We start from the raw sequence: 14,237 nt of genomic DNA, 5'->3' as shown, positions 1-14,237 counted from the left end.
ATACTATCCTGTAAGTAGAACAGCCATAATCCTACCTTCCTCAGCACATCCCTCTGTATCTGCTCATGCATAAGCACTTCACATGTGTGCTCTCCTTTAACCCTCATGGGCCTGTTCTGTGGGTGTCATCCAATAACGTCACAGATGAGGAGGCTACACTAGAGAACTCCCCCTAGCCCAGGTTACTGTAATAGATTTCAGATAGGATTACCTATAATATAGAGGTAGAGGTTATAGTTAGCTCCTAAGTACTATTCCACTGTTCCCTGGCTTGAAGGTTAGGTTCCTGAACATAAAACTGAGGACACAGACAAAGGTAATATCACCCCTTAAAGGCCATGGTATTAATGACGTATCTTTGTACTTATAGCAGTACTTGAATAATATCACATTTCTGAAACTGGTTTTACAGTTGTTCAATCTGCCTTTACTTTCTCACTTTTATATTTTTAGATGCATCATCCCATTCAGATGAAACCTGCAGATAGTGAAAAGTCAAACGGTAGGTGTCGACCAACTGTCTGATTGAGTAGTGCCTGCTACTTTAGATTACTTCAGGTTGGGGAGGGGGCCAGCTCTAGCTGTTGTTCCCTCTGGAAGGTGGACAGCTACTGTGGAGAAGACTGTGGCAAGGGACAATCTTCCACGACCTCTGCTTAGGCCTTGCTCTATGTGGTGGCCTTGTGGGATCTGGTAGTATTGGTGTACTCCTGGTACAACACAGAAACACCTAATGGATGGGAAGAACACGAGCGGAAAGTAAGTAGCCCATAAAGAACAGGCTACCACTTTTTGTCTCTCATTACTCCTCTTTGACTGTCTTATATTCTTCTCTAAACTGTACCAATACATTTGCATCAGGATCCATTCAGAATTAAGTCTGCTGATTAAAGGAACATACATTTGCAGAATAAATGTGTATTTGATGAGATCTATAATAAAATTGAGGTTCGCCTCTTCAAGGCACTTCAGAGTTGATAGTCCATATTTTTATCAAGTTTTTGCTCCCCTCTCTATAAGCCTCCTATCCAGGTTTTGTTCTTTTTAACTTTCTAAAATGTATTTTCAAAAGAACTATTCACCGTCGTGGACCACAGAGCTCCTCTGTCCCCCAGGTAATCAGCCTTGTTTCCTTCCAGCAGGCAGCTTCGCACCTCATTAATTAGTAATCAGGGCAGAAGCCATGCACTTAGAGATCTATATATCTGCAAATGTAAATTATGATTGGGCTTGGAGTCTCTCCACGAGGTAGTTTATGGCTAATTGCAGTGCATCCCATTTTCTGGCTTCTTCACAGACTGGAAAGTTTGGAAGAGAACTCCCAAGTTGTCCCAAGGGCTGCCAGCACTGGTTTGTCAGACAGGACTTATTCTCGGTCACTTACCCTCTTCTGAGCAGATGCTGTTGCCTTTCTCGTACCTTCCACAACTGTCCAGTCTCCCTCCCTATACTGCTGTAGTGTAAACACTGGTGTTTATCACAAGAAACTTCCAAAAGACTACCACTTCTTTGTGTGAGACCATGATCAGATTCCTAACTAACTTCCTTCCTTCCTTCCTTCCTTCCTTCCTTCCTTCCTTCCTTCCTTAGCTACTCATATATCATTTACTGTGTACCAGGAAAGATGTCTAGGGAATACCATTGCAACAGTAAATATGAAGAAAATAAAAAAAAAAGACTATGACCCTGACAGGAAACTTTATTCATTTTAATGACTTAATACCTAATTATAGTCCTAAAACATGGAAATTTGCATCTGCTCATTCATAAAAAGGGAATAGTGGTAACTACTGCCTTATGGCTTGGCTTTTTGTTTCCTCTTGAATCTCAAAATAAGATGTTTGCAACAGTCTTTATAAATGATGGAGACACCTTGGTTTTTGTTGTTGTTGTCTTTTGGTTGGTTGGTTTGTTTATTTTTGAGACAGGATCTTTCTGGGTACTCCTGTCTGTCCTGGAACTTGCTCTATAGACCAAGCTGGCCTCAAACTCAGAGATCTGCCTCTGCCTCCTAAATGCTAGGATTAGAGGCTTGCACCACCATGGCCCAGATGACAGAACACATATTAAAGTGTTAATTATTACCTCCCAGAGGTATGCCGGGGCTGTATATCATTCTTTGCTGAGCACACCTTCCTCTAAAGGTAGCGATTTCTGCCCCAGACACGCCCATATACTCTTCTCCCTTAATAGCAACAGATAAATCATGGGGGACAAATCCTGTCAGTTTACGTCTTCATGGAGTTTCTAGCCACCAAGAGATGCTCTACCTATCCTTTGACTCCAGACTTCTCTAAATTATTTTGAAGCATAAGTCATGGAATGAAAGTCTGTTGTAAGGGGTCTGTCTTATTTTTTTAGCTTTAGGTTGTATTTATAAACTCACGAATCATATATTTGATGTTGAGCACATAGGACCATAAATGCCCAGTATTTATGGTATATTTTCTTCTCAGTATTGTCTACTGTTCGTGTGTGTAACCCTTTCCTGCCAAGAGTCCTCAGTGATTGTGCTGTTTGTATTCTCCAGTGTCAACCCTGGACACAGTATTTGCTTAAGTCTACTGCAGACCAAACCATTTGCTCCAGATTTTTCATGATCTCAAAAGCTGAGGAGGATTTGGGTTTCCTTATTACTACAATAAAAAGCATCTTAAAATGCCCCTTTTGAGGGAATTGTACAGGGCAGTAGATAAGCAAGCTTCAACATGTACCAAGGAACCAAATGAATGAGCCTAGGGGGCATTTTGTACTCACATCACCACATTCATAAAATGTATTTAATCCACTTTCAGAAGTCCTTCAAGTTTCAACCTTGCTCAGAAGTTCAAAGTGTGTTTCGAATATCAAGGCAATCTCTTAACTGTGACCATCACCCCCCCCACACACACAAACATAAACAAAGAGGGAGGAGGGGGAACATAGTAAGGAAATGCTAGATCAAAACAAGACTAAAACACATCAGGGAAAATGCCACCTCCTACGGCTCCGTGTCCAGTACCTAGGGCTTTCAAGTGAAATGACTCAGGTGTCTAAGGCTTGCAGCTTTACTGGCTGTAACATACATCTCTTTGTGAGCTGATTCTTCCATATATTTAGCTCTGCTTGGGAGATGTCTCATCTCCAACATCTTTTAGTCTTCACTACAACCAGGCTTCACTTTCGCAGCTTCATGGAATGGCCTCTCATGGCCTTTTCACAGACTCCACATGTTGCCTGGCCTCAGTTGCTCTCTAAAATTATGGAGAATGACCTTAGTCACTCTTTAAAACTATGGAGAAAGAGTGTACGACCCCCTCCCTCCTGAATCTTTCATGTCTTCAAATCCAGTACCATCTGGATTAACTGCCAAGTTAACTGCCAGCTTAAGATAGACCTTTGTCCCATTTTCTGCATTATCAGTATCTTTTATGGGTTGAAGCACTTGCTGTCTATGGGCAAGCAATTCTTAGGCCCTCTCCTTTCACAAGCTGGAATCTTAGTTGGATGGAGTCTATTCCTGACATCATCCTTCTTATTGTTCCAGTACAGAGCAGGAGGCCTCCCTTTCATGGCCTTATTCTCCTGAACAATCAGTCTCTCTTTTAGCACAAGCCTTAGCTGAAACATTCAGCTTCCTAGTGCTCTGTTTCTATCCAAGCTATATATGCTTTCTTTCTTGCTGCCCATTTGTTCTTTTGTATTGTAGGACTCCATAAGAGGTTTTAGTGATTGTCAGGCCGCAGATGCAACATTGTGCTGATTTGACATTTTCTCTACCAAAGAAATTAGGCGTTTGTTTGTTTGTTTGTTTGTTTGTTTGTTTGTTTGTTTTGGAGACAGAGTCTCTCTGTGTGGCCCTGGTTGTTCTGGAATTCACTACATAGACCAGGCTGGCTTCCAACTCACAGATACATCAGCTTCTGCCTTCTAAATGCTGGGATTAAACACCTAGCAGTCCATTTCTTTTCAATTTAGCCTCACAGAGATTCTCAGGAGATAGACAGAAAACAGCCAGATTCTTTGCCAAAATATCATAGAAGAAATGGCCTGTAGCTGTGTTGCTAATAAGGTTGTTATTCCCTGTGAAGCCTCTTGAGCTGGGTCTTTACTATCTCAGCACTGCTGGCTTCACCGACCCATTAGAACATACAACACTTAACTACTTTTCTAGTCCAAAGGTTCAAAGTCTTCCTATCACTTCAAAAAGCAACATGCCCACGTTCTTCTCAAAAACAATACTCTCTGGTACCAATTTCTGTGTTGGTTACTTTTCTGTTGCTCTGAAAAAAAAAAAAAAAAAAAAAGCCATGACTAAAGGCAATTTAAGGATGAAAGGGTTTATTTGGGCTTATAGTTTCAGGGGAGGCATGGTGGCATGAGAGCAGAGCAGGACGCTGAGAGATCAAGTCTCAAGCCCTCAACCACACATAGGAACCAGGGCCCTGGAAGTGAGGTGGAGCTGTAGAGCTGTAGAGCTGTCAGAGCTCATCTCCAGTGACATGCCTCCTCCAGTAAGACTCTAAAAGGCTCCAGAACCTTCTCCAAAGAACCAGGCTTCCCAGAGGGGAAATGTATCAAACAGACCACCGCAGAGAGATAATGCTGCTGGGTTATACTAATGGCAAATCAGCAGTGTAGTTCACAAACTGCCTTCTAAATGGCCCTGGCCTGTCACACCCATACTGTTTACATGACAGAATAGGCCTATACACAGACCGAGAACCCACAAACCTACACATAGGGTGAGGCTCCTTTGCCTTGATTTTCTGAATTTTTTTATTAAAAAAGTCAAAACCATGAGAGCAGATTTACAATTATATTTCAAGAACTCTATTATGGGAGTTCAAATGGAACTTTGTCTTGCATAGATATGAACAACTCATAGTTCCCTTTGGACCTAACTTAGGAATCAGAAGAAATGCACACTTTTCTAACTCGTGTTGCAGTCTTTTCTGATTGCTCATGGCATTTCTGACAGGTAAGCATAGCTTCAGAAGCATAAAAAAAAAAAAAAACCACAAACATTTCTTTGGTTCAGACTCTCTGAATAGCTCCTATAGCAGTGAAAGAAGTATAATGAGCTCTAATTGCACTTGTATTGAGTTTGCTGACATTTATGTATAGCACAAAGAACTCATCACAGCTAGAGAGTTGCCGTCTTCATTATCTGTGTGCTCAGATTTTGAAATTCTCTATTTTCTGAGCAAGGACTGCTAATCAAGATCACTTAGTTATGGACAAGTGAATTCCAGCAAGACAGTCACCATTGAATCCCTAGCCACTACAGCCTGATATAGGGAATCTTTAGTGAGCCCAGAAATGTTAGATGCTTGTACATCAGCCCTGCACTTTTGGATCTTACTGAATGGACTTCCTAAACCTGGAATGCTTCCTATAACCCATCACCCTTTAAAAGGTGCCATTAAATCTGCATCCTCCAGAACTCCTGGAACTAAACCACCAACCAAAGAGTACACATGGCTCCAGCTGCATATGTAGCAGAGGATGGCCCTATCTGGTATCAATGGGAGGGGTGGCCCTTGGTCCTGTGGAGGCCCAGCGTAGGGGAATGCTAGGGCAGTGAGGCAGGAGTGGGTGAAAGGGTGGGGGAGCACCCTCATAGAAGCAGGGGGAGCGGGAGGGGATAGTGAATTAGTGGAGGGGAAACCTGGGAGGAGGATAACATTTGAAATATAAATAAAGTAACCGAAAGAAAATAAATAAATCTGCATCCTCTCTTACATTCATGCTAATCCATGCTTTTTTTTTCTGTGCTGCTATCCCAAATATCCAAAGAGAGAAAAAAAAATACTACTCCAGATAAGTAATAATTGATGGTGTACCTAATGTGAACACTTTAACGGAATTCAGCTTTCTTGTTAGTTTTCTACTATAGAAAACTGAACAATCATGAGAAGTGTGTCTGAGGAGTTATGGATAAGAGGGCTTTCATTAACTAGCAGAAGCACAGTTACTTTCTTCCATTCTGTGTACCGTATATTTTTCTGCACCATGCAGCTTTCTCTCTTCAGTCAGCTCTCAGTCCTCTTAATATGAAGTAGAAGGTACCATCTGTGCAAAACTTCAACACAGCTGCTGAAGGTAGTGATGTGATGAGTGAGGGAGAGCTGAAGCAGGAGCTCACCTCTTGTGCTGTGCTTGGCTCTCATTGGCTACAGCCAGTGTTGACTGTTGCCATGCTCCTGATTTCAAGGAAGATGCTCTATAGAGAGAACATAGAACACCTTCTGTATTAGCCTTCCAATCTTACAGTGTGTTGAGGAACCTAGAATCCAAAAATGCTAATCAAGACCTGTCTTTTTTTCTCAAGGCTCTGAAACTTATGTGTCTTTTTGTCAAGCTTAGAGCTAGTCGAAGTCATGGTAACTATTTTCATGGGAAGGTGAAAACCTTCAAAGCCACCATTGAAAATAGGAATCACTCAGTATTTTCATGCACTCACTTTTTGATTTAACAGAAGATGGGAAAATAATTTTGAAATTCAAAGTGGAACCACTTGAAGATTTGGAGGCAGTAATTAAATGCCATATGTTAGCACCAACACATTGGAAAGTTGTTAATTAATTCAAGCAGCCCAAATCCAGGTGTGACATTGACAGATTGTATACCAGGGTGTTAGCACAGACTTACAATTAGGGATGTTTTAAAAATGAAGTTTCTAGACCTCTAACTTGAAGAAGTTACCCTTTTACTCAAAATATTAACCCTTTCTTATTCTCCCATGAGAGAAGATGTTTTATTGAGCACTGGCCTGGAGGCTGTGGTTCTGTTGTTGTTATCTATGAGGTAGGCAGCATTCCATATGTGAAAGTCAATCCCTGCTTAGCTCATTAGCATCCTTGGGAAAAATGGTTTTCCCCCGAAGAGAAGGGAACTTACTTTTGTTTTTAAATTCCCCTAAAGCACCTACCAGACTACCCTGGATACCATAGATTGATTTAAGCAATCCATAATTTCACTGATTAAAAATTAAATACTAGCCTAACACAGAGAAGAAGAAATGAACATTTTTGCTAGCATGCAGAGGCCCCTCCCCCTTTTTCTTAGCTAATGTTATTTTAAAGGAGGATTGTCTTCCTCCTTGGAATCTGCTTGAGTTTATTCTTAGTGGTACCCAGAAGTCAACATCTTCTCTGAAGTGATTTCCATTTTCAGAGTCCTCATCTTACAGAGGGGGTGTCCTATGTTAGCTTACTCAGGATCTGCATGTGCATTTACTATGGTACTACTCTGGAACCCAAAATGTACAAATAGTTTTAGCTAAACACTGTAATTACAAGTTTGGCAGTGAAATTAGAAACCAAATAAAATTTTTTGATTCTGCTTTTATTTTAAAGAACTAAAGCAAGTTTCTTCAAGGTAAGAAATATGACAGGATTTTTTTTTCTCATACAGCTGCCAGCCATAGTTGGGTAGGCATAGGAGTCCTGAGCAGAAAATAGTAAAAATTGGAGACTAATAGTCTTTCCCTTCCTTCTCCATCCATTTACACATCTCCATCATGGGGGGGGGGGGGCGGTGCCCCATCCTTACAGGGTCTACTGCCCATAATGCTCTGTATTCAGGGGCCAGCTCACAGGTAGCCTATGATCAATCGTACAGGTCAGGAGACTATAAAGACTCCTTATAAAGAGATCTGAGGTTGCTGAAGCTTGGTGCCCTGGATCACTAGGTTTTTGCTAAATCACAGTAGATCACTGGTATTTCACTTCTTCCAAAGGTATAAAAAGAACAGTACTTAAAGGTTTTTATCCAAATAAAAAATCCAAATAAATAGCCCATCCAGTGATGTTTAAGTCTATCACTTTCCTTATCACTGAGCTCATTCTCTGATCTTAAGATTTGTTTTCTTTTTCAGATGTGCCATTGTGTTCTTGACTTTGTCCCTTATATGTTCAGTACCTTCTTTCCCCACTCCCACTACGTGTGTCTCTAGATTCTGCCTTTATTTCCTAAGTTTCATCTCAGGAGGACATTAAAAGATCCCTAGACCTCTGAGTTGTCTTAGAAAGTGCCTGGGTGTAAGAAGGGCATTGTGCACACTGCTCTAGCACCCCAGTTCTTGCATTAACTGAAGCACGAAGCCTGTTGCCTTCTCGGCAGTGCTAAGGAAAAAGAAAGTAAAGGAAGCTTAGCTGACAAAGGTGAGATGATTAGCAGGGCTACATTACAAATCAATGAAAGTACTAAAACAGAGAGTAAGATTCCTTGTAATCATTCCTCCTGCCTTTAAGGCTCATCTGCCTCCTCCAGCTTGGGAGAAACAGTGAAGGAACAAGAACCCTGGGCGGGGGCAGGAAAGTGGGATGTGTCCATATTAGATCACACACTTCCTAAATGACCCTAGGAAAGTTGGTTTCCCTCGTAAGGACTCAGAGTCTGTCTTATACACAGATGGAATACGTCCTCTTTTTATTACATGGAATTCTAGGACACAGAACATCTAGCTTCTTCATTTAGCTTCTTCAGAGCTGCACTTACCAATATAATAGATATGAAAGGCTTTGAAAATTTAAATTAAAATGATATAGCATTAAAAAGTCTGTTTCTCAATCATCCTTTTAAATGTTCTGTGAGGTCACTCACATGGCACTGCTGCATATGAGGCAGCACAGACATAGGACTTGGGCTCAGTGTTGCTTAGAGTAAGTCACTGAGTTGCAGCAGTCCCAGAGGACTCCTGTCCATGCCTTAACCTGAGTTCCAGGGGACCAGCACCCAGAAAATCCACAGAAACAATGACTCTTCACATGGAAACTCGACCTGCCCTACACAGGCTAAAAGACACCAAAGTAACTGTCACTTTTAAACAGCAATGGCAAGATGATGGTGTAGCCTCAGTAACAAAGGCTATGCACACACTGACTGATCCAGGTCTCTGCTGTGGCTATCTCTCTCCTCCCTGACCCACACTTAATTCTGAGAAACAGATAAAGTGAAGCAGGAAGATAAACAGGTCTTATCTCTAGGGGCATCTCAGACATCTTTTACAAGGGCCTCTCTCCTAGAAAGGCTGCAAGCACTGTCCTGAAATCAGTTGTAATTTGGCCTTATAGGATATATATATACATACATATTTTTTTTTCCTCCTTGCTCTTCTGTTTTGGGTTTGCCCCTACCAGGGATGATTCTCAAGGAACAACAATTTTCTCCTCTAGAAAAATCAACTTGTGCTTCAAGTGTAAGCAGTCTGACTAGTTAGACGCTAAACAGATTGTTTTTGAGGTCAGAGCAGGAAAGAGGTGAGAATGGGACGTGCAGGAGTAAGGGCAGATACAAGTATGCAGTTAGCTTTAAGACTGATTCATTCTCTCATGGCCAAGCTTAGCCTGGTGTGGTAACGAATGATTGGTTACACGAGAAAGAGATTACATGGCCTTTGTTCGTTTGTTATTTTTATCTCCTAGCTGTGGAAGACAGAAAATTGTTCATAGGAATGGTTTCCAAGAAATGTAACGAGAATGATATCAGAGTGATGTTTTCTCCATTCGGTCAGATAGAAGAATGCCGGATTCTCCGGGGACCTGATGGGCTGAGTCGAGGTGAGTGTGTTCTCTGTAAAGTCTTTTTCTTTAGGTGCTAATTGGAACTCTGTGTCACAGTCAAGGGAGGTGTAGACATCGTAGGCATCACATACAGCAGGGGTCAGCTTGCAGTACATCACATGTGATCAAGTCATCCAACCTGAACTTTTCTCTGTAACCAAAATGATCATGTCTTACATGTCCAGGTGAAAAGGTCTGAGTGCCAACATATTAGCCCAGGTCCCATGGAACGCTGTCAGGCTGCTCTACATCTTCCCCCCTTTCATCCTCAAATTGAGAACATTTGGGCGACAAGGAGAGAAGTGGAGGATGGAAATGGATGCTCAGCCAGACTTTTCTCTGCTTGTCCATTCGGGCTGTAGAAGATATGGTCCTCGTGATAGCCATACAAGCCTAGAGAGAGTGTCACACTCACGCAGTGCAGAACAGAAAGAGTACCTCCCAGGGACGAGACCTGTCCTGCCCTGTCTTATCCAGCCTCTGGTCGGTCCCCAGTCCCACCCTGCAAGTGGTAGAAAAGTGACTTTGACCTGAGGAAAATCATAAACTCTTCTTTTGCCACAATGGAAGCAAAAGGTGTGTTTAGAGCCCTGGGGAATGCGACAGTTTTGTGAGCCACTGTAGGAATCAGTGGGGATTACCGTTCTCTTTCCAGACCCTCCTCCTCCTTAACAAGACCATGTACCCACATCCTTAAACTACAAGAAGGTTGACAGTATGTATCAACACTTACTCTGACTGTACTTTTCCAAGTCAATCTAAAGAATTGTATATGTCAAACATTTTTCAGTTTGTCAATAAGTCTTCATTTTGCAGTGCAGTTCCCATGGAGCTAATTAAGAACTGTGCTCATTCTCACGCTCAGGCCAGCTCTGTACCCACACCATTCACTGAAAGAAATGGCCAGGCCATACATGTCACGGTAGTCATTTCTACCTGCCTCACTGGGGTTACCTAATCAAAACTGAGAGGAAGGTTTTCCTTTCCATCTTAGGCATAAAGCTTCATGTTGTCAGCTCCTAGGACTAAAATCTCAGAGGACCAAAGTCTCACCCACATCCACCTCCAAAGGTCCTAATGGAGACCGTCAGGAGAAGAGGGGATAGAATGGCACCAGCTCTTGACTCTGGTTCTGGGGGTGCAGGGAGCAGTGTGAAGCCATAAGTCATTTATTCTGTCACCTCAGAAACACATGTTATCTAAGCCTAACAGCAAGGCTGAATGTCTAAATGCTGAAGAAGATACTGAATGTCACCCTTGAACAACAGACTTAGTAGTACCTGAAACAAGGAATGCAGGGAGCATGAAGATGACAGAAAAAGAGAGGGAGGCAGGGAAATTTAAATAGAGTGGAGCTTATAGTTGCTCAGGGGTCAGTGAGACTTAACTTTCAGTCCCAGAATTTGAACCTTAGTCCATTTGCTTTCCTATTCCTGTCTCTTAATTTACCCATTCAGAAGCTGGCAGCAGGAAAGTGTGTGTCCTGCTTCTCTCACAGGGCAGCATTAGTTCCCAGTCACTGGCTCCTCCCACACCTACTGTCTGGATGGGCGCATAGAGACCATGAGTGCGAAGCTGTGTGCTAGCTTCCTGCCTTCCTGATGCTTAGCTTAGACAGCTAAGAAGTGACCCTCTGGCTCACTGCCTCTGCCATGCAGGGAAAGAAAGGAAAGTGGGTTGAGATGTTCTGGGTGTCTTTAGGTTTACATTGCTGTTCATAGGAAAGAGCAGAACAGTCACTACTCAATAGGAGAACTTAGCCATTCAGGTGATTAACCAACACATGAAGCTTTCAGGTCTCTATGCTGATGAGTGGTGTCCTAAGTCAACATGTCTGAGGAGCGTTGGCAGTGCGCTAGCAGCAGGAAAGTGTGTGTCCTGCTTCTCTCACAGGGCAGCATTAGTTCCCAGTCACTGGCTCCTCCCACACCTACTCTCTGGATGGGCTCCCAGAAGGAGCCAGTTCCTATAGTAAGCTATAGGAGCCTTGTCAGTGTACATTTTTCAGTTAGTAGGACCTACGGACTTCTGGCCACAGGGTCCTGCTCCTGAATCACTGTATTTGATAAAAGAATAATTCTCTTTCATGGTACGATTTTATTCTCAAAGGAATTTCAGTTTTCAATAAAATATTAGTAAGTGTCTCCCACTAGTGATACTCCAGATGAAAGGCACTTGGCATTTTTTCCCTCAGTGTCTGTTGCTAGCTCAGCTGCTGAAAAAGTAATAACAAATCAAAATCAAGTGAAATGAAAGCATGGCTGCTCTGGAGTACCTTATATGAACCAGGGTATCCACTACTCAGTAAGACTGCTTCTACGGTAGACAGTTAATGATGACAGAGGTAAGGTGCAGTCGGGGGTTAGCCACTTACCTTTTGTCTGGGTTTACTCATTTCACCTATAAATGTGAAGATTAGTCAAGCAGAGACTACCAAGATTAGTGGTAGTCCCCTAGCACTCCACCTCTGCCACATCAGCCATTTGGGTTCCTCCTGAAACATTTCAACCACTTTCCTGCCCTGCATGGCAGAGGCAGTGAGCCAGCGGGTCACTTCCTAGCTGTCTAAGCCAAGCATCAGGAAGGCAGGAAGCTAGCACACAGCTTCGCACTCATGGTCTCTATGCGCCCATCCAGACAGTAGGTGTGGGAGGAGCCAGTGACTGGGAACTAATGCTGCCCTGTGAGAGAAGCAGGACACACACTTTCCTGCTGCCAGCGCACTGCCAACGCTCCTCAGACATGTTGACTTAGGACACCACTCATCAGCATAGAGACCTGAAAGCTGCAGGACTCAGAGTGCCTATCGAAGCCGATTTATACTTTCTATCAGAGCCATTATCCTTGGGGGATGGGGAAAACAAAACTCAAACTTCACTGTCACTAGTCCATGTCCTAGGACAGACACTCTCAGGAAACAGTTGTTAACTGTCTACATGGAAACAACTTGCCACTCACATAGAACTACCTACCAAATATTCTGGCTCATCAATACAAAGGGCAGTATGCCAAATCTAAGGTCTTTCCTCCACTGGGGACGGTCACTCACTCTGCTGCCTCTCCTGTTTTTGAAAGCATGTTGCTCATCACTTTCAGACAGCTTCACATCAATAGCTACACCATTGTGCAAGGACAGCTGCACCTCTCAGACACCTGACAGCTCTCCAGGAGAAAACAAGTAGGCCACCACAACCCATCTGTGGCATTTCCAGTGAGACATTTATGCTCAAAAGCAAGCTGGAAGCTTCCACACCGAATGCACATGTTTAACAGTGTTACCTTAGGACATTGAACTTAAATAAACATGTTCTCACTGATACCTACAGTCACAAAGGTTACTGAGATCTAACCTTTGAGATTTTTGTGCACAAGAACAGTTGAGTATACTTAGAGTCAGTAGAACAAGTTCATTTCATTTTTCTTTCCCACAAACTGTCATAGAATCTTCACTACCACTTAAGGTAGCTTTCTTTCTCCTTGTATAAGAGTACTCCAGCTGTGTTCCAGCATTCCCTTGCCTAGACCCTTAACACATGAATGTTTTCAGGGAAGAGCACAGACTGGGCTTAGCAGTTAAGTCCCTGTTTGTCCCTTGTTTGTATTCAAGCAGTATATTAAGATAGGGCTTCGGAATGTTCGGTACAGGTGTATGGACTAGACTGTATTGATCAGCTTAGTGTTGCCCACCCAGTACCTAAATATTCATCTGCATTGTAAACCTTCATCACATGTCTCATGGAATACTGACTACATTATGCCATCTTGTTCCAAATAATCTTCCAGCCCCATGTAAGAGATGAGATCTTCCAGCTGCTAAGTGGGTCCTAGTCTGACCCAAATTCAGATGATTGATGTGTTAATGTTTTCAATATCCTAACCCAACATTGACAGATTAGATTACTAATGCACGGGCCCAAGTGTTATGTGGTACTGTGTGCTTGACCTTCCGGCCAGTGCTGAAAGACACAGCAAACAGTGGCTGCAGTCATCCTTTGTCAGGTGATAATTAATTTGTAAGTAACTATTTCGTCCTTTAAAGCCTCCTTCATGCTGTACAGTAACTTAAATCATGTTTCTTCTATTTGAGATACAGCAAGCTCTGTACCCCTTTGAAAGAGGCACAAGAACAAGAGACCCTGGCATCCTTCAGGCTTTTAAAAGGACTTCTAACTTTGGGGTTTCTTTGGGTTTCAGTTTTGGTCCTTTTATTTGGAGCAAGAATTCATTTAGTTCTATAAAATTCTCTTGACCACTATTAGTGGGTGGTGGTGGCACACATGGGAGGCAGAGACCAGCAGATCTCTTGAGTTCAAGGCCAGCCTATTATACAGAGCAAGTTCCAGTACACAGAAAAACCCTGTCTTGGAAAAAGAAAAGAAATGGGGAAAGATGCCTTTTTTATTGAAATGGCAAGTGTGGTAGACCTATCCCAAGCACTCCACCCTCTATGAAGAGGGCTTTGAGCTTTCCTTAGATCCTGTCTGTAGGAGGAAAGCTCTTTGAAGCCTTTCCCTGGTCAGTCATCTCTCTGTCTTAGCAGCAAGAAGGCAGTCTCACTGAAATAAGAAAAATTCTATTCCTCATTCCTAGTAATAATCTCTGACATTCTCAAAGGGGAGACAATAATTACACGTAACTACAAGTTAGCCACAAAATCTGTTTTTCTTTTATATGTATTCAGCAGTTTTA

The 14,237-nt window shown here is 42.5% G+C and overlaps 1 protein-coding gene across 29 annotated transcripts in view; it reads left to right on the top strand.

Moving 5' to 3' along the window:
* Positions 1 to 14,237, top strand: part of Celf2 (CUGBP Elav-like family member 2) — an 833,597-nt gene that overhangs the window by 750,261 nt on the left and 69,099 nt on the right. For all 29 annotated transcript variants that reach the window (XM_021151420.2, XM_029471522.1, XM_021151447.2 and 26 more), the window contains 2 exons: positions 454 to 502; positions 9,411 to 9,545. In XM_021151420.2, the coding sequence (XP_021007079.1) occupies positions 454 to 502; positions 9,411 to 9,545 (184 nt within the window). Of the gene's footprint in view, positions 1 to 453; positions 503 to 9,410; positions 9,546 to 14,237 lie in introns of those variants that run through there.

This window comes from Mus caroli, chromosome 2 (genome assembly GCF_900094665.2).
Source record: "Mus caroli chromosome 2, CAROLI_EIJ_v1.1, whole genome shotgun sequence".
Lineage (NCBI taxonomy): Eukaryota > Metazoa > Chordata > Mammalia > Rodentia > Muridae > Mus > Mus caroli.
The sequence above is the reverse complement of the archived record's forward strand: the minus strand, read 5'-3'. Positions and strand labels throughout refer to the sequence as shown.